At 40.3% G+C, this 20,740-nt stretch overlaps 1 protein-coding gene across 3 annotated transcripts in view; it reads right to left on the bottom strand.

Annotated features, from left to right (window-relative positions):
- NELL1 (neural EGFL like 1) overlaps positions 1-20,740 on the bottom strand; it is a 692,265-nt gene that overhangs the window by 619,998 nt on the left and 51,527 nt on the right. For 2 of the 3 annotated variants that reach the window (XM_016138479.2, XM_016138478.2), the window contains exon 3: positions 4,690-4,840. In XM_016138479.2, coding sequence (XP_015993965.2) covers positions 4,690-4,840 — 151 coding nt within the window. Of the gene's footprint in view, positions 1-4,689; positions 4,841-18,126; positions 18,299-20,740 lie in introns of those variants that run through there. The other variant, XM_016138480.2, reaches the window with a different exon arrangement.

The following is a 20,740-nucleotide window of genomic DNA, read 5'->3' as shown; positions in this document are numbered from 1 at the left end:
CGTATCTCTCATCTCTCGCCCCTTCACCCATTCCACATCCAAAACTTTCTTCCATTCATCTTCTTCTGGCTGATTTCTACTTATTCTATTTTGCCCAGTAAGTAGAATTCTCAGGGAAGGTCTTTTCAATTTCTTTAGGCCAAGGCAATGCGCCTTGCTCTGTGCTCCCTGTATTCTTCCTACCAGGGCACTAACCACTCATTCTGGAGTTTCTCCAGCACTTAATGCTTTACAATTATAGCTGAGCATCTAGCACCACATATGGTCTTGAGTAGGTTTTCAGGTAAAAAATTCCCAAATGTTGATAAGAGAAGTTATACAGTCTAATTGGAGCATAGTTCTGAACCTAAAGTCTCTCCATTTGTTTAGATGCGGGGATCTGTGTGTATACTTTGAAAGCAGCATGGTTAGATCTGCATTAAGGCAAGATTCCAATTTCAACTTTGGTCCCTTCCTTCCCAAATGTCAACAATTTAACAATTGGTAACATCTATTTTTTAAATAGTATAGCCTTATATCTCCTTGAGAAAATAATTATACTTTTAAGTATATGTAAAAAGTTCTGTTTCTGGAAATGTACTGTTATTCATCCAGGGGAAAAGTTATTTCTTGGTCTGTCTTCACCAAACCATATAACATCCTTCTGGAATTTCCCCCCAGTCACTTCCTCCTCTCAATTTTGATATTCTTCAATAAATTATCTGAAAGTACGAAATTATTTAAATATCAGTTTAATTCATAATTAGGAAGGTAACCCTACTGCTTAGAAGTTACAGAATGCATTCAACTAGGACAACCCATTACCTTGAGTTATCTATAACAAACTCTTAATATGGAAACCTAATTACCATTTCAAAAGGTAAGGAGTTCTCAATGTCAACCTTTTTCACTTCTGAAGAATTTGGGAAGGAATTAAGAAATACTGAAAGAAGCCATGAGGCGAAGAAGGGAAGTGATGTTTGTTGAATGTATGAGAATCCATTCCCCTCAGAGCTCCTGTTGACTCCTCCTAGTTCCTCGATGACACTAAAATCAATACCTTCATTTTACCTGGGAGGACATCGAAGAGAGGTAAATTAGAAGCAATTGCAAAAGTTTATACTGTGGTGATTGAGAAAGCCAGGAATTGAACACAGGTCTATCTGGCATCAAAGTAGAAGGTTCTTTCTTCCACAAGAACTCAGAAAACTAAAGAGTATCTTCTGAAATACAAAATTTGTTTTTAAAAAGGTGATGCTTTCCTTGGAAACTGAAAATGTGCTCCTCATCTTCTCATAGGAAACTTTTTCTTAGACCCCTGGCTTTCGGCTCCCTAACTATGCTTAGATTTAATTTTATCTATAATTTAGGAATAAAATTGAAAAACAGAAGATTTACCATTATATCTTATAAAGCTGTGTATACTGGCAGAATGCTCAGTTAGATTTAATCTACATTAATTAAGCTTTCTGTTTTAACAAAGCCCTATAAATTAACACACTTGAATTATAAAAAATAAACATTAAATCTGCAATGTCATTAAGATAGTTTGCAAGACAGATTCATCTTTCATGTTCTTCCAAAATGTGCTCTACTGCTACTATAAAAAAAAAATCCACCAAATTAGAAATAGAGATTAGAATTAATAACAGAGTGCCTATTCCAGTACATAAGAGTCTATTTCCATTGCTATCCTTAAGTGTGTTTTTTGATTATCTTTATACTTAGGTTTTCCATTTTATTTTATCTACTCAAGATATTCATGGGAACTCGGTTGCCTCAGTCACCTAGGGAGTTTCCAGATATTAATGTGCCAAGAAGTTCTCTTTCGGTTTAAGGAACCAGAGCCTTCCAAATGACCCATCTCTGGTTGCCGGATCCCCACCAGGTGCGTGAAACACCTGCCTTTGGCCAGAAGGGAACTCAATCAATCACTGAATGAACTCTTCTGCCATTATTTCAATAATGGCCTTGCCTAAGAATAGCCAGAAGCCTAGCAGAAATTGTAAACAGCGATTTCCAAAACAGTAACTGCTGCTTTTCTGGCTGACAGCTTCGGAAAAGGCAGTTGGATGATTACTTCCTGTGGTGCCTGTGATGGCTAGGGAGAGTGTTCAGATCCAGAATGCTGTTCACTCATTGTGTTCATCAGCAAAGGTGACTTTTGATTGGAAATTGAATACTACCACAAAGTTTTGGTGATATACATAATTTCTCTTTGACCAATGAACTAGAGAAAAGTGGCTGTTGCTTACCTGGCCACTCAGCATCAAACTTTACCACCACCACCACCACCACCTCAGCTTTTTCATTTTATCTGATTAAACTAAAATGGCTTTTTTTCATTAGGTTTCTATTATGTGCCAAGAATCATGCATGTTTTACAAATACTTCTAATCTCCACAAGAATCTCAAGGTATTATTCATTTCAGTCTCTAGATACCAACACCTTTGCCCTTTTCACTGCCCTTTGCAGCCTCTATACGTAATATATCCAAGGCAATATATGTGCATGGAACATTATATTCTATGTGAACCTTTGAAACTAACTATAAAATTTCTGAGCAGCCCTAACCAAAGATAGGGAAACTGATACACCTACACATTCAACATTTATTGAGTACATACTATGGGCCCAACTTGGGAAGGGGAGGAGAATCTACGTGATAAAAACTCTTACCTATTCTACTCTCATGTATTTGAGCACAGACTAAATAGGAAATATCCCAAACAAGCAAGACAGAGACTACCTAATTATGCCAATATCCATGTTCTCTCATCATTCACGTACTGCTAGACCAAGTTCTCTAGTACCAGTCAATTAAATGTGGTATAGGTAATACATGAGAGAGCCAGGCCTGGCTCTTAAACTTATCCAAGGAGAATATGAAAAAATTCTCATTACAGTAGAAGCTATTAACCTACGTCAGAATGTTATAATTCAAGTAAAAAGAAAACACATACACGCTAAATAACTGAAAAGTACTACATATAAAGTTATATCTGTAAATATCTATACACATGCAAAAACTACTCATTCTTTTAAAATGTGACCCCCAAAATTAAAATACTGAGTATGTACATGACCGCCACTTCAGCAAAGACTCAATTTCAGCTAAAAAAAAATCAGCAAACTCAAAAATCTATAATTCTCACAGCACATTTTTATGTCCACAAATAAAACAAGTCATCCCTTGACTATTTTTTAAATTTAATCACTTCGAAAATTTTAAACACTCCTTTAACTTGGATCAAAAAAATCAAGCTAAAATTTAAAATTATAGAAAAATACAGAAAATGAAAATAGCATATACAAATATCAATGGGCTATATTCAAAGCAATACTCATAAGAAAATATAAAGCCTTCAGTGAACAGAAAATATCGAAAACAAATATTCAATAGCATAGTAAAAATACCAAGAAGGTGATAGAAAAGGAGGTAATAAGCAGAAATTAATGAATTTGATTAATAAAACTAAGTACTGTTTCATTAAAAAAAAAAAAACACCAATAGATTACTTAATCCCATGATGAGCCTACACAAGAAGGAAATACATATATTTCACATTACAAATTTTAAAAGATGTAACCACATATATGAAAGTTTTAAGAAAAATCATATGATGTCCAACTTTTTGCCCCCCAAAATGCAAGTCTAACGAAATACTTTTATCAAAATTAAGTACATACAAAAAAAAAGTTAAAATTAATATAATAATGGCATAAAAGAAATAAAATATGAACATTTTCAATAATAAAAGCTTTTCCAGCCTCTCCAAAATCAACTTATCACCCCACAGTATTTTCAGGCTAATTCTATCAGAAACATTTATAAAGGAGGTATTTCTCTATATTTCAACAAGCCCAAAGCACAAAAAAAATTCAAAAACCCTTGAATTAACTCACATACCCCAAAAAACCTACTGTCTCTCTTATTAATGAGTTAAAATATTGAAGTGTTCAATGAGTTTAGAGTAAAGTGTTTAGAACAATGCCTGGCAGTTATCAGGGCTCAAAATGTTAGTTACTATTGTTTTTACTCACCTACCCAATTCTTCCCCAAATCATGGCAACCTCTTTCTGGAAAGCTGTTCTTGCAATCCCTTACTCCTTCCCATCCAGATTGTCAAACATCTATTCACTTTTTTCCTTATATGATCATCATCCTTTCTGAAATCTTTCCTGGCTTACCACAAGCCTTAGTGGGATTAACCACTATTACATTTATTCCCTACACACAAATTATTAGCATTTCATATATAATACTTTATATTTATTCGTCCATCTGGCCTAGTTTACGTGATCTTTGGAATGAAAATTCCGCATTATTCACTTTATATGCTCAATGTCAAGCACAGTTCTGCATAAAGTAAACATACAATAAATGCTTATTGAAGATTATTGTTTAATGTAATTCACTTGCTTGATGACCTAAATATGATAGATAGGATGTGGTTTTATATCAGCAAAGTCTACCAGCAGATAGAAAATAGGTGAGAAAGACACTTGTGAGTGGTCTTTGGAGAGCAGACAAGAAAGCACTTTGCCCAAAGTAAATTCTTTATACAAAGTAAATTTATTGATGTGCTCAATATAAACAAGGAGTCGGCTAGCTGGATGTTCTCTTGCAGCCACAACCCACAAATTCCAAGGCATTTTTGTATAGTCCATTAGTTCTAAGTAGATTTTCAAAAGTAGAGCTTTCTTACCTGTGTTCCAGTTCTCGAATGGACAGTATCACCCCTGAAGTTGATGGCTTTTGCTGCACAGTAGCCAAAAAGGTGAATTCACTCTTATTCCGAAAAAGCTGAATTAATTTCTCACTCACATGAGGGGCTGCATGGATCTCTCTCTCTGTGTCTAGGATTCAAGAAGGAAGAGCCGAAGAAACAGGGAAGGGAAAGGAGAAGGAAAGAAGAAACAAGATGCACAGTTAAAAATGCATGTCCAAAGGATCCAGGCTGCATTTTTCATTTTCCCCTCTTGTCAATAGTTTTCATTTTCAGATGCCATCCACCACTCCATACAGCTGCATTCATTCAACGCAAAACCCAGAAATGCCATCTCTGCCACCATGCCCACTTGTCACTTTGACAAGTTCACAATTGGCCGGTGATTTCCTGACAGGACACTAAGCAATTTGGCCAGCTGCAAAGAGATTAAGTTGCTGTAAATAAGGTGAGAGGTAGTCAAATAAATAGAGTCCTAAATTCAGAGAACCCTGAGTCTAGCAGGATCCAAATGTTACTCCGCTCGCTAGCTCCAATGTCACTTTTTCCATGGACTCTGTGTCCTTCTCTTCACAATACCTCTAGGGAAACGTGTCCTTGCTCTGTACCCTACAGAGATTTACTAGCACTGATAATGCCAGACAACTCTGCTTTTGCATAAAGAATAAATACAAGGCATGTTTGTGATCCATAAGCCTGCCTGGAATTTCTCTGTAAACATGCAGTGGATGACTTTCCTCGTGAAATATTTATTAAAGGTAAGGCCAGTTCGGCAGGCCTAGAGGTTTGTGAGTCCAGCTAATCCTGCTCCTGAACAGGAATCTTTCTGCAACATCTGCGTAATGAGAGATATCCATCATTTCACACTCAAACTCACCCTTGTCATGATAAACTGGGCACTTCCTGGCAGCAGAAAGTAGGCACCAAGAGAGCACAGTTATAGAAAACTATTCAAAGGATGATAAGTGAACACCAACAGTGTGTTTGGTGGCCTTCTCTCCTTCCCAGACTACATCCTCTGACTGTATAAATACTTAGATATTTCTCCAGGGCTGCAGAAGGAGCCTTTGAAAAATGTAGAACTTCAAAGGCCACCTTGTCCAAGCAACATCATAAACTTGTGTGTAGACATTAAAAGAACCTCATCCAAAAGAGAGACTTTTAATGAAAAGAAATCCTTGAATTCTTAACCTCGCCTCAGGCTTTTCATTGGCAAAATGAGGGTGTGGACTTGGTGATTGGTCAAGCCTCCCAAGCTTAACTTTCTATCATTCCATGAGTTGCCATTTCAAGTTTGCAGCACAGAAGAACACCACAGTCTTCTGCTTGCAAAAGTCCACGCTATAAATGGCAATGACTCAAGAATGGTCTTCTACCATGGGGACACTCAACTCAGGCAAAGCATTCTACCGGCATAAACCTACCTGCACGATGTCTGCTTTTCTGCCCAAAGAAAGTCATTCACTATGTTACTGCTAGGTGACAGGCTGTCAGCTTTGGTCAAGGGCTGAGATAAGAGGTAGCCATTTAGAGAATGATTCTACACCTTCTACAAAATCCCCAAGACTTTCCAGGATGATATTCAAAACCTATTAAACGTATGAGCAATCACTATAAACTAGAGATTAGTGAATGTTTATGAACATTATTTTTTATCATTTTTATTATTATTCTCTATCATTACTGCTAGACAAACATCCTCATAATAAACTCCGAGAATTTAGTGCCAGAAAAAAAATATTTAGTTCTCAAGGTTAACTTATATGTTTACTCTTTTGTTCTTTTTGCTATTTTGTTCTTTAGATACCAGTTAGTAGTCTACTGATGGGTACTGGCTGCCTAGGGAGCTCAGCAGAGGATTCTGAAGCTTGGGCCCAATGAAAAGAGGGTCATGATCAATCACCAATGCCCGCTGAGGAAGAGAGCTATGAGTATCCTATCAGTTACCTCTCTCTCTTTTCTGCCTGGGTGCTATCATCCAGCCCCATGGCCAGTGATGCTCAGATTTATATCCACAACCCCAATCTCTCCCTTAAGCCACACTCTATATATTCATTACCCTTCTTAGGATCTCCATATTTCAAATTGTACGTGGCCACAATAGAGCTCTAGTTCTCTCCCAACTCTATTTTCTCCTAGAGTTCCCAGTCTTAATAAATGGACCCACCCAATTATCAAGCCATAGATAGATAGATAGATAGATAGATAGATAGATAGATAGATAGATAGATAAAACATGTCCTTGATTCTTCCCTTCTCTCCATGCTCCATATCCAATCCAAGAGCAAATCATGAGGGCTCCCATATCTGGAGTCTGTCTACTTCTTCCCAGCTCGAAAAACTCTTGTCCAAGCTGCCATCATCTCTCCATAGGAAACCCTACATTGGCAATCTAGCTGATCTCCCTGCTTCCATAAGGCCTTCTCTTCTCCATTCTCCACACAGCAGCCGAAATATTCTTTTTAAAGCAAAAGTCAAAAACATTTTAGTCTTCCGCTTAAAACCCTCCAATGGTTTCCCACTGCTCTCAGGATAAAATCCAGGCTCTTCAGAATGGCCTGCAAAATTGCACATAAATTGACTCTTGGCTACCTCTCCCGCCTGACTTCATACTCTTGGTTGCTAAAGGAGCACTCCAAGCCCGCTCCTGCCTCAGTCTTAGTATCCTTTCCTCTACCCACAGTTGTCTTCTCCCACCGTTCACACGCCTTGCTCCTCCTTTTCCTTCAGCTCTCATTGCAAATGCAACCTTCCTGGTCACTCTCTCCAAAGCAGGCTCTTCGCAAGTATCTAAACCACAGCTCTGGTTCTTTTCTCCACATCACTTATTATAATATACGTATTGTGATCAGCGTATTGTTTCCTTCTATTGCTCATCATAATCTTGTTTCATATCTCTTACCATATTTCCTTTCTGTCCACCCTAGACTATAAGTTCCACGAGGGCAGGCACACTTATTCACTGTTGTTTCCACAGTTCTTAGTGCTCAGCAAAAAACGGGCATCCAATACTTATTGAATTTATTTTTTTCCATTTTTTTGTCATTTACATTGTTACTTCAAGTAATCACAAATATTAGTCAGAAAATAGGAATACCATTTGGAAAACTAGGAGATACCTGGTTACTTCTCAAGTGCCAGCAGCTACCAAATTAAAGAAAAGGGTGTTCAAAGCCACTTCAGCCCCTCCTCTTTCTAGGACACCCCACCTAATGCTTTAATCCAATCAGACCACACTTCTGTTCCCCCAACCCTCCTAGAAAAGTGAACATTTCTTTTGCCAGCTTTTCTCATTTCTTTATAAATGATTGGCACATTGAAGGAAAGGCCCCATTAGCATTCACCGGAGTGAAATGTAAGGAAAAAAAAAAAGAAAAGAAAGTCTATTTTGATATATTGAAACTTTACATTCTCATTTTCAGAAAAGCTCAAGTAAATTTACCATAATTCAGCCACTAAAAGCGCACGAAGAAGTAATCCCACTTCCTCTTATAGTACAGAGGCAAGAAAACTGAACCAGGTTCCAAGGGACGAAAGACCACTGAGTTTAGCAGATATGTAGCTGTGCACGCTGGCATAAGACACCATGTCTCTGAGCCTCACAGACCACATGCAAAAAATCAAGTGACTTAGAATCCATGATCTCCAAGTTCCTTCCTAGTCTCACCATTCTGTTTGTTAATCATTTTACCCTAATCCTGGCCATATAGCAAAATGGAGTACTGAGATTATTTTTTCATTTATAAAACACCCAGATTTTATCATTTCTTCCTCTGATTTTCCAAAACAAAAATGTAAAGTTGTCAATTACTAAAAATAGTGATATGTCACCTACTTTGGAGCAGCCGGCTTTTTCCTAGTTAAAAGAGCAACCAGCCAATGAAAACCAATGGAGAGGCTATGGTGATTATGCTTCCATAATCAACCACTATCATGTACATTTGCCAGAGAGAAGAAAAACAAGTGGGATAAAGCTCATAGGATGTGTTAAATATAGATAGCAAGCTAGAAACCTGTGAAATATGTTAAACGTAGACCGAATAAATGAAACATAAGTGTGCTGAACACACATAAAAAGGACTGAATGAGAGTGTTACTTATAAATAGAAAGGAGTGGGAGGACCAAGTCATAATTTACAAATCATGCCACTTTCAGAATGACAGCTGTCACCCCTAAATCCGACACCCATCTTTGACACCCATTCCATTCCCACAATGGCCCCACGCATACACTGTCTGAAAAATGCTAAATAAAACCCACCACCGATCCCTAAATTACTGGTGAACTACGGTAGTGACCAGGTGTTTTTGCCCGAGTCTCTCCAAGAGAGGAAGCACACTGGCTCCAGGCACCTCCCATCTACTGAGCCCCTTTTTGTATAACCTCAGCTCCAATCCATGTAACCACAGCAACAGCGACAAAGCTGATAGGGTAGAGATAAAGACTGACTATACAGACACTGCATAAACCAGAAGTCCAGTGAGGTCTTCCAACCTCCAACTTGTATCCTATTCTAAGTGTGTTACCCTACTCTACCTCCTTCTCTTGCTTCTTCCTGTATATTTTAAATTGAGTTAATAAGTCACATGATTCAAGCATCTGAACTTGGTCTGTTTGTGAGGCTTTTTGTTTTGTGACCTCTGGGAATATACTTGTAGGATACCATCACATCACAGCAATTTCCCACACAATAACCACTTACAGTGAACATTTTTTTAAAAAGAGGAAAAAATAAGGACACTCCAAATACTCAGAGCTTTTGCATGATCTAGTTAAGAAGTGCTAACTCAGCAACAAGAGTTAAGTGCTTTCTCTTCCCTAGGATGAACCATTCTACCTAGTCATTTTTAAAGAAACACTAAAAATGCTAATGGTGATTATTAAGCATCAGTAAAAAAAAGTGCTGGGTGAAAGGAAACTGGAGAGTAGAGAAGGAGAGAAATTAAATGATGGTATTCACACACTCTACTCTACCTAACACAGAAGCAACTTCATTTCCCTTTCCCTTGACTTCTAGGGTGAGAAAGGTAATGATTTTCTTTGCTAACACACATATACCTGTGTTTCCTTTGTGCCAGGCACTGTGCTGGGCACCAGGGAAATGAAAGTAAAAATATAGTTTCTGCCTTTGAGGACAGTTCCATAAGCAAGACAGTTACCTGGAGACAACAGGTAGTATAGGGCAATGGACAAAGGAAGAAGGAGGTCTTTGACCCTAAGGTGAAAAAGATGAATGGGCATTTACCAAGTAGGAGAGAGGGGGAGGGCATTCACTGAAAGGTCCTTGGGCAGATGTGAACACCCACATGTTTCCCATTATCCTGGCATTTTTCTTCCTCTGCAAGCATCTCTCTCACTAAAAGTCCAGCAGAAAAGCATCTACTCAATCTAATATTGAAGGGAACTCTCCACAGATTGGTGAATTGAGGAAGCAAAAACAGCAGCAGCCAGAAACATGACAAAACGAACACACCAGCGCAGCGCGCCTCAGCCCTGATGGAGAATCCAGGCGACATCTTAGTAATTACAGCACATTTACACCAAGAACCTCAGCACACATCAGAATCCTGATATATAGACATGGCACAGCCTTCTAGCCCGAGTCCCAAATAAGTCTGTGGTAAGATTGGCCCCCCAAAAGGTAAAGCAACACTTGTTAATTTTAAATGGCAGTTAGCTTTTCATTTCTGAGTACAGAGGAAATTTGCCAATTCAAAACTGCCAACCCTCCATGCATGGGGCAATTTCCGCTGTGTGGCGGGAGGGTGACATGTGTCCCACTGTTAGGTCCTGCAGCCTTTTTTTGAGAACGTCAGTTGTTATTGATCCAAGCAGCTTTCAAAGAAGGAGAAATTACAAGTAGAAAGTAGTGGTGACACCAGGAGACACCTACTTACTATGCAGGAATGTTTCCACTAACAAGTTCATAAAAATATCCCATTAAACGTCCATTAGCTTTAGAAGCCAGAATGATAAAAAGCAAAACGCGTGTGGCTTATTATGGTACCGAGTGCGGCACTAACCACTTTGTGTGTATCAACTCACATACAATAACATTATTTTTCCTATTTACAGACAAGAAAACTAAGGCTTACAGAATTTCAGTGATTTTCTAAAAGACACTGGGCTGGGAAGCCATGGTGCTGAGATGCCAACGTCGCAGGCTGGTTCCACACACTACACTCTTCACTGTGCTACATCTACTATTCGCCAACAGGTATGATCTCGGTGCTCAATGCAAATCATACCCCTACATACATCCAGTGCCTTACGCATTATACCGACTCGGGAAATAATTATGAACAATCTATTTGTACAACCACTATGAGTTAAATATCAACATCTTCCCCATTTCATAGGTGAAGAAACTGAGGCACGGAGAAGTTATATATGGTTCACCCAGTCTCACACAAGTGAGGGAATGGAGAGAAAACTGACTCTTGCATTTCGCTCCATCGCATTAATCTGGCACCGCCCCCCATGCGCGCTCACTTTTGCATCCTCTTTCTGTTCTCCCGTCCCCCTCATTCCCGCACTCCAGCCACACAAGACTCCTTTTCCTTTACTCCCCACCTTCGTGCATCCCCCTCATGGTCCTCCTCACCTTCGCACATTCCCCTCTGCAGGATCTCTCTCTCCTTCCCCTCTTCTTTGACTGCCAGCTTAACTGTGACTCCTTCAGCCCAGCTTTCCCTGACTGACCCAGGCCAGCTCAGGTTCCCTGTATTTATCTTCACTGTATTTTTAGAATCACGGTTCTCCATAATCATTTTATTAATGGCTGTCATGCCCATTAGACTGGAAATTCCACGAGGAATAATTTACCAACATGTACCATGCTCTGCACATTGCCTGGCACGTGGTAGAGCTTCAACAGATGTCTATCACATTAATAAATATATTTTGACTCTAAAATCTAGAACACAGCACAACGAAGATTTACCACTCAACTATAACCCCAACTTGCTCAGAAAAAGTGCATTAAACTAATGAGCTGCCTAAGGAATAATAAACCGAGCTAAGCATCCCCAATTGCTCCATTAGGAGACTAAACCTAAAAATCCTGTGACACATAATGTTAATCAATTTTTTTTTGTAATTACTATGTGATTCAATCAAAAGATTCCCGTGCTCCCATAATTTTACTTATTAGATAGGCATGATGAGGCATCAGCTCTTCTTATCAACAGTGAAAATGTCAGTAAGGATAATGAACACATCCTTTTATCACCAAGAAATGAGCAAGCTGTGACCACTGCTTCTTTGGGCTGCCTCCCCACTCTCTGCAACCCACCAGTGATCAAGTCACCCCCTTAATCCTCAGCCTTTCACCCCCACCTCAGCTGGCTGCCTCCGAATAGAGAGAGAAAACATAGATACCAGCTCTATCTGAATCACAGGACGAGAGAACAAAAAGAAAAAGACTAGTGAAAAGATTTAATGTGATTAAGACTGAATTGCATATGGTACAAACTTCCAGTTATAAGTTTTGGGGATGTAAGCATGGTGACTAGAGTTAACAATATTGTATATCTCAAAGTTGCTAAGCAAATAGATCTTAAAATTTCTCATCTCAAGAAAAAAGAATGTTCATAGCTGCTTAGTAATCATTTTGCAATATATACAAATATTGAATTCTATTGTATACTTGAGACTAATATGTTATATGTCAATTATATCTCAATCAAAACAAAAAATACCATATTGGATAGCGAAAAAAGGTAACCAAGAGTAGGGAATGCTTGAGTAAATTAGACTATATACACCCAATGGAAATTATGTAAGATATGATATCAAAGTATTAGAGTAACAGAAAATGCCTAGGCAATAATGTCAAACTGGCATATGACTGTATATACATTATATCTCTGTATAAAAATTTAGTGATGCATAGCAGAGAGATAAGAATGGCCTTCAACTAACATGTCAGCAATTGTGAACTAAAGCATGAAATTTTTCTTTCCACATGTGTGAATTTTCCAAATCTTCTCTGAGAATCATTGTAGGGAAAAAACAAATTGTATGCTAAAATATAAGAACATACTATGAGAATGGGGACAAGAAGGGCATCCTGCTAAGGAAGAAAATAAGCAACAATCGCATTGCTTTTAATGAAGTATTTATGTCTCTAAATCACTGAGGATATCAGACTCTACCTTCCGCCAGCCTCAACCAGGCCTGGGTTCCTGTGGAATAGCATGCCTTTCCTTAGTGCAGGGGACCAGTCAGCTCCCAGAGTGGCCTGCTGGGGCATTTCAACATGGACCTCCTGCTTATGGAAGCTCAGGTTAAGGGGGTTGAGGTGTGTTTTAGCAATAAAGGACAGTCAAGCTTCCTCAGGTAGCATTTTAATCTATACCATCATGAGCCTGAGAATCCCAAGGGTGTCCCCACCACAGAGTGTATGAAGTTGCATGCAGAAAAGTGTGCAGAGTACAAGCAAAAACATTGTTCCCACCAAAAGATGCTCTCCGGGTTCTTATGAAAGACATGAGGGCAGTCTTTGTCCCTGCCCTCTGAGAACTACCCATTCAACCATTCATTCATTTGCTTTCATAATTTACCTTTAAAATCTCTATTGAGCTCTCCTCTGTACCAGGCACTATAAACATAAATGGACTAAGAAACTTCTGTCCACAATGAGGCTAAGAGTCTAATACTAAATACACAAACAGAATGGGAAGTACTCTGTTTTTCGGTTCCCAGACATAAGTGGGTATGCTCAAGAGGCCCCGCAGGGCTGGAATAACCCAGAACAGGATGAGAGAGCACCTCCTTTGAAAGGTGATCTTCCCACTAAGCAGCAGTGTAAGGTAGTGGTTTGGTTCACATTCCAGATTCACTGCTTATCAGATGTGTGACCTTGGACAAATGAATTTCTCTGTGCTACAGCTTCTTCATCTATAAAATAGAAATAAAATTGCATCCACCTCACAGGGACAGTATGAAGATTAAATCAACAAGCATATGTTAATCTCTTAAAACAGTGCATGACACATAGGAAGCACATGACAATTGTTAGCGTATTTAGAACAAAGCTAGAGCAGGCCCTGGGTCCTGGAGGGCCCACAACCTGCAAAGCTAGATGTCAAATCACAGTGACCACCATGCCACACCTGCTTATGGCTGTGACCCAGGAGAAGGGCAATGGATGGGTGAGCAGGGGTTGCCAGCCATAGTTGGCAGCAGAGCTAGTGACTAGTTCAAACTCTCCTCTTAAAACTTAAAATTAAGTAGAGGCCTTGGGACTCCCAGCCACTTCAATCTAGCCAGCCAGCCAACAACCAAATATCTTCGAAGTTTTGCTGTGTGCTAGATGTCAAGCTGAGGGCTTTAAATATAACTACCTAATTTAGTCCTCACAGCAGCCAGCAGCCTAGTGACATATAAAATTGCTATCACCATTTTATGGATGAGGTACAAAAAGTTAAGAAGCTCCCTGCTAAATGTTACAGCTGGAATTCAAACTCAGATCTGTCTAGCTCCAACCAACTGCCTCTCAGCCCCATCCATCCATCTCAGCCCAGCCAGCGTTTGAATGAATACTGGCTCCACCATGAAAACAGACTTTGGGTAATTTAGCTTCCTTCCTTCATCCATGAGTTGCCTCATCTGTAACACGGTAGTAATATCACCCATCTTGTAGGGTTCAGTAAAGGAGTAATAGAAAAATATGTGGAACAAGCCAGGTACTTAGCTTGTATTCAAAAAGTTTTCCCACTCCCCCAACCTCTCTTAGGACATTTCTGAGAAGCTCTGCAAAGGCTCAGGAATCTGCACATTAAAAGTCTTAGCTTTAACATCTGTCAATGTGTTCACCCACATGACATTTCACATTCATACTAACCGATTGGTTAGGTATTAATAGCCTTGTTTTAAAGCTAAGGAATCTCTGGCTTATAGAAGATAAGTGACTTGCCCACAATCCCACCACTGGCAAGTAGAAGAGATATGTCTTCAGACTCAAATTTTGCAGCTCTTTTTATATATTTCTGCATGGCTTCCCTAATCCCCAGACAAAATAATCATTAAACATGTCCACTCCAATGCCAGGTCCCTCCTACCTAAGGGGTATCCCTCCTCTGGGACCCTAAACTCCTCCATATATTGAAGTACAATCTCTAGTCTTAAAAAGTTTGGAGGGGTGGGCTGACCTAATTAGTTTCCTCTTGTGCAGTCCTAATTCGCAGGCATGAAAGAGACATTTTAAATGTTGTATTGGCCTCGACCTTGTCACATCTACTCGGATTCAGTAGTAAACAGTAGGGCATCATGTTAACTGCCAAGCTCTCTAATTTATGATTATTCATTATAAATCATTTTTACATGTTGCTTCAAACAATTTTTAAAGAATAAAAATCTTCCTGCATTGAAATGCACAGCGGTTTTAATATGCAAATCTCCTACAGAGATGATGTCTCATTTTAATTATTGTTTCGGTTTAATAGGTTTTCATTAAATTAGAGGATGGAGCAATTACTAGGGTGAACAGCTAATGTTTCAAAGGTAAGCTCCCATGGTTCATGGGCAAAAGACAGTTGTGGCACAGAAAAGCAGAAGGTGACACTCTTCAGGATAAGCTGGTATTCACCCTGATAGAAAACAGCGCTGGCTATTTATATTCCCAGCTTCCAAATAGAGTTGGCATCCTCTCACGGTGCTATGCAAACAGCTCTAAGTGTGTGTTTAATTTGGGGTATCTTAATCACATAACTTTTCTATCGAGAATCCAAGCTCCCCTGTCATCAGACAAGAAAATGCTCTTAGAAGTCCACAACCTGCAAAGCTAGATGTCAAACCACAGGAAAATACTCCTGATGAAATTGTCTTCTTTCTCACACACAAGTAATTTAGTTGGTTTAGTGGATTAATGTCTCTGACTTTCCACCCCTGGGAAATTGGTTCGACTTCAACACAGGCTGCAATGACCAAAATCATATTAATTAGCCAACTGTCAGAGGCTCAATGAGAAATAACTTTCACGGCCTCAGCAATATTTTACCCCAGAAACTGCACAAATTTGGCACTTGGGGACCAAGAGGGCAGCATTACCTTGGACAGAAGTGAAGGAATGAATGCAAAGTAGGGAATGAGGGGAGGGTGGGAAGTAAAATCTGCTGTATTGGGGTCCCAGTGGTCAGAGGTGAGGGGCATGACTCAATACTAGGAGGGGCTGGGGGCCCCGCTTTGCAGAAGTCCATGCCTGGGGGGACAGAGGGGGCTTGGCAAGCTTCGAATGGGCAATTTCTTTCCAGCTAAAGGAAGGACAGCTAGAGGGGATCCTTCCAGAAATAACTAGCCTATTAGGTTAGGAAAGTCTGGTCACTATGTATGCCAGGAGAGTAATGTGGGAACCTCTCACTACATTATGGCAAGGAGGAAAATAATCTTCACAATGTTCCACAACAGAAAGAATTCATCAAGCAGCATTAGTCCCGGGTAAACCAGGAGAAACTAAGTGTTAAATAAGGTACCCTCACCATTCACCACCGTCTCATTCCCAGCCTGATACTAATCACCTGTCAGGGCCCATACTTGCTGGCCGGGGCCACTGGAGGATGTTCTCTCTCTTGTAACAAGTATCCTGGATATTTCTAACAGAAATTATAATTCGGAACTCCTGAATGAAATGCTTTTTCAGCTCCTCTATTTTTACTGTCCTAAAAAAGCACATGGGTTATTTGATCACGTGCATTAATCTAATTACACGCCTCGTTAGCTAATTAGTTCCAGAGTTGCTGCTGGGGAGGCCTCCCTGGCTATGCATCTGTGCTGGCCACAGTGTGTCTGTGTTTTCAGGCTTCTGGGGAAACTGAAAGTATTGACCTTTCAATTCTGTACTGAGGGAGAGTAAAGCCTTCTGGACTCCCAAAATTCTAGGCTTTCCACAGAAACTCCAAGAAATGGATACAACCTATCCAAAGGGGCGGCGGGGAGGGCTATTAACGTGGTTTCTTGCAAACTTGATATGCTTCTTTGAAAAACTGAACTTCTCTTTAGAGATTTTATCCTGATCCCATTAAGCATTAACATCACCCTTAAAATGAATCATTGGAAATCCTGCTTGCTCCTAAACTCAAAGCCAATTGCTATCTGGCTACTGGATCCCTCTCTACCAATTGCTCGCTACCACTGTCAAACATCTACAACCAAGGGTAAAAGTTTCAATCTCCACTGACTGAAGCTTTTAAAAAAAAAAAAAAAAAAAGAAAATGTCAATTTAGGGGAAAATTGACCTTTGATCGCTGATGCAAATAACTTGGCTCTTGTATGTCCTAGGGTAACACTGAGTCAATTTTCAGTAAATTAAATAGTATATTAGATAGTGTCTTGATAATAATTCATCTCAAAAGGTGTCTTGTAGGTTCTCAAGGAGTCTTTTCTACTTGGGATGATCTGACTTATCCAGCAGATAAATATTCTTTGGGGATCCCTGAACTGCCTCCACCAGGAATGATTATTAGCTCAGCCTGTGCTAAGCCCTCAGGCCATAGGCGAGCTGAGAGCCAGGCACAGGTGAGGAGCTCCGTGGGCATGTAATTTTAACTCTTCTCCCACCTGGAGGTCCAGCCACCTTCTCCACACCTATCCAAATCCTGCCTGTCTCTCATGGCCCAGCCCAATTCCTCTAATTCCGTGAAGCTTCTAGAGCCAGGGGTAAGGGTGGTTTTCCCTCTCCACTTCAAAATGAATCATTCACCCATTCAAATACATATCTGTGAAGCACGTTCTCTGTGGCAGGCACCGTACCATGATGAATAAGACAGACTCATTCTGGAGAGAGGTATCCAGCCAGTATTTAGTACCACTTATTTTAACACATCCTGCATTCTGCATCTTGTCCAATCCAATGGCCAGTTCTCTAGCCTTAGCCTAACTGACCTCTGGCAACCTCCCAAACAGTTGCCCTCTCTCCGTTTTAAGATACTGCCTTTTTAGCACCCCTTTCTTCCAGTTTTCCTCTTACCTTTGGGACCATCTTGAGGCTCCTTCCTGCATTCTTCTGCTTGCTCATTGTCAGGGTGCCTCTGAGCACATCCATTTAACAGCAAGCCCAGAGCTCCACCTCCATCACCACCCTGACCCCCAGTCCTCTGGACTACAATAATGCAGCAGCTGCCATAAACTTACTTCTACTTGTCTTTCCTCCTCTCAACTGACTCTCTCTTCTCCCACCACTCTCCATGTATGAGAATCAAGGAGACCTTTTTCAGACTTAAAGTACATATCAATCACCTCAGCCCCTAATTTTAAACCTTCAAATACCCGCCTATATTAGTTCCCTGATGCTGCTACAACAAATTACTACAAATTTAGTGCCTTAAAACGACACAAACTAATTTACAGTTCTGGAGGTCAGAAGTCAGAAAAGGGTTTCACTAGACTGTAACCAAGGCATGCACAGGACCACATACCCTGTGGAGGCTCTAGAAGAGAAGCAGTTCCTTGCCTTTTCCAACGTTCCTTGGTTCACATCCTCTTCCTACAGCTCCAAAGCCAGCAGCGCAACATCTTATAACCTCCCTCTGCTTTCACCTTCACTGAGCTTCCTGGTTCCGCTTTACAACCACATTTGCAATTACATTGGGCCCACCTGGATAATCCAAGCTCATCTCCCCACCTTAATTTAATCATACCCACAAAGTCGCTTTTATCATGTAAACCGATATAGTCACAGGTTCTGGAGATTAAGACAGGGCTATCTTTAGGGGGAGGGGGTTATTATTCAACCAACCGCACTGCATAATTGTACATAATACACAATTTAAATAAAACTCTACCTCCTTACCTCAGCCTGAAAGACCCTGCATGACTTGGTGTTGCAGCTGGAGCTGAAATAAAGATTAAGCTTTTTCTTTGGCCCTGGCCATGTTCTCTGGCCTCCTCTGATACCTCCAACAACACTGGCCATCCTTGAGACTCTTAAATGTACTCAGTCCTTAGGGCCTCTGTACCAGTTATTACAGGAATGTTAGATCTGGAGCAAAACCACCTGGATTCAACTCTCAGCTTTGCCACTTACTGGACCTAAAACATTGGCCAACTGATTTTACCTCCCGGTACCTCTGTTTTCCTTCCTGTAAAATCGTGCTCATAATACCCGTTTCCCTTGTAAGATTAGTATGAATTATTATAAGGATTAAATGAGTCAATGAATATAAAGAATTTAGAACAGTGCCTATCACATGAAAAGTGTTCATCATTAATAATGTAAGTCATTATTAATAATATGATTATTTGCATGGCTGACTCCTTCTGAATTCAGGCATCTGCTCAAATATCACTTTTGCAGGGAAGCCTTCCCCAATTATCCTATCCCTCTCTATCATATTGCCATTTTATTTCCTTCACAGTATATATTACTATCTAAAGTTTCTAATTTATTACTACTATTATTATTTATTTACTGTGATTGCCCACCTCTTCTGGAACATAGGTTTCATGAAGACAGAGATTTTGTCTTTTCTCTGCTATATCTCCAACACCCAGAACAATGCCTGTCACAAGACTGTACAAGAAATAGTTGTTGAATGAACGAATGACTATTATATGATATACTGCTGGTTCTCTCCTCCTTGCACCTAGCCCCAGGGCCCCTCAAGGGCAGGATGTAGTCAGATTCTTACACAATTAGGACCCAGCAAAGCGGCTGGCACACATCAGCAGAGCAGACTCTGATTTAATACTTGGCTGATTGATCACTACATAAGTCAGCTTTAGGAGCATCTTTAAAGATCAGAACAGAAAGAAAGAAAGAAAAAGAAAGAGAGAGAGAGAAAAGAAAGAGAGAGAGAGAGAGAGAGAGAGAGAGAGAGAGAGAGAGAGAAAGAAAGAAAGAAAGAAAGAAAGAAATAAAGAAAGAAAGAAAAAAAGGAAGAAAAGAAAAGAAAGAAAAAATGATTTTCCCCCAGCCACTCAGACTGAGAGAGCAGGGATTCCAAAGTCACAGATTAAAAAAACGAGCGAATGGAAGCAGGAGTCCTGGGAGCCGCTCTTCCGACCTTGCCCTGTCCTTACCACACACACTGAGGCACACACCACTGGTTCCTATTATGGTGAGATCTTCCGTTTAAATGAAATTTCAAAAAAGAATGTTGTGGCTAGCTTATGCACGAACCATGTAGCTAAAAGCCAATTACCAGGGAAAGTCCCTAACACTAATCACCCCATGCCTCTCCTTCCCAATGAAGCCTGCAGCTCGTAAATGTCTGGCGGGTGGGGGCCTTCTTCTTTAAGGTTCTTCACCCCTAGAGACTCGAGGAAAAAAACAGTACAGGTGAAGCCAGACTCGGGATTTATTTAAGTATCCCAAATGATGTGACAAGCAGCCACAGCTGAGAATTGGGTCCTGCTTGGTGTCCTGGCTCCAGGTCAAAAGTGGCCGACTGACCATTCTGAGACCAGGTACCGCATCATATTGGTTTAGCCCCCAGGGTTACACATACCCTCCTGACCAACACACCACATTTCATCAAATCCAAAGTGCCACAAATGATCAGATTACACACCCTAAAAAAGAAAACAAAAAGGTGTCATAACTTTAGGACACTACTGATTGCAAGAGCATTTATTATATAATTATGAAAATGTGAATAACTGTGTGTGTTAGAGTCAATGGAATACAGTATAAAAATTAGGAGACTTCCTATAAAAATCCAGATCTCCAGTAAAAAATGAGATGGCCTGTAACACAGAACCCACATCCCCGCAGGCAGCAACGCAATGAATTCCAGCATTGAGAAAACGGGGCACGCTGCACGATGTCACTAGCTAGTGCCATTCCCTGGCTGGTTCACACCACTCGGCCATTACTTGGCTCACCCTCTTTGCGTCTGGATCGTGGCCCCGCCCCAACACACCTTTAGTTTGTACTGCTACCGAGCACCCTCTACACACCCAGGCCCCACACAATCCCCCTCTATTCCCTGCCCTCTCAGGTCCTTCCCAGCTCCCCCAGGTGCTTCTCAGCAGATGCTGGGGCCCTGGTAACAACAGCTATCACTGAGGTTTGGATCCTCTCGGCCCTTG

The sequence above is a fragment of the Rousettus aegyptiacus genome, unplaced genomic scaffold, assembly GCF_014176215.1.
Source record: "Rousettus aegyptiacus isolate mRouAeg1 unplaced genomic scaffold, mRouAeg1.p scaffold_m13_p_5, whole genome shotgun sequence".
Lineage (NCBI taxonomy): Eukaryota > Metazoa > Chordata > Mammalia > Chiroptera > Pteropodidae > Rousettus > Rousettus aegyptiacus.
This window is presented reverse-complemented; position numbering and strand designations above follow the sequence as displayed.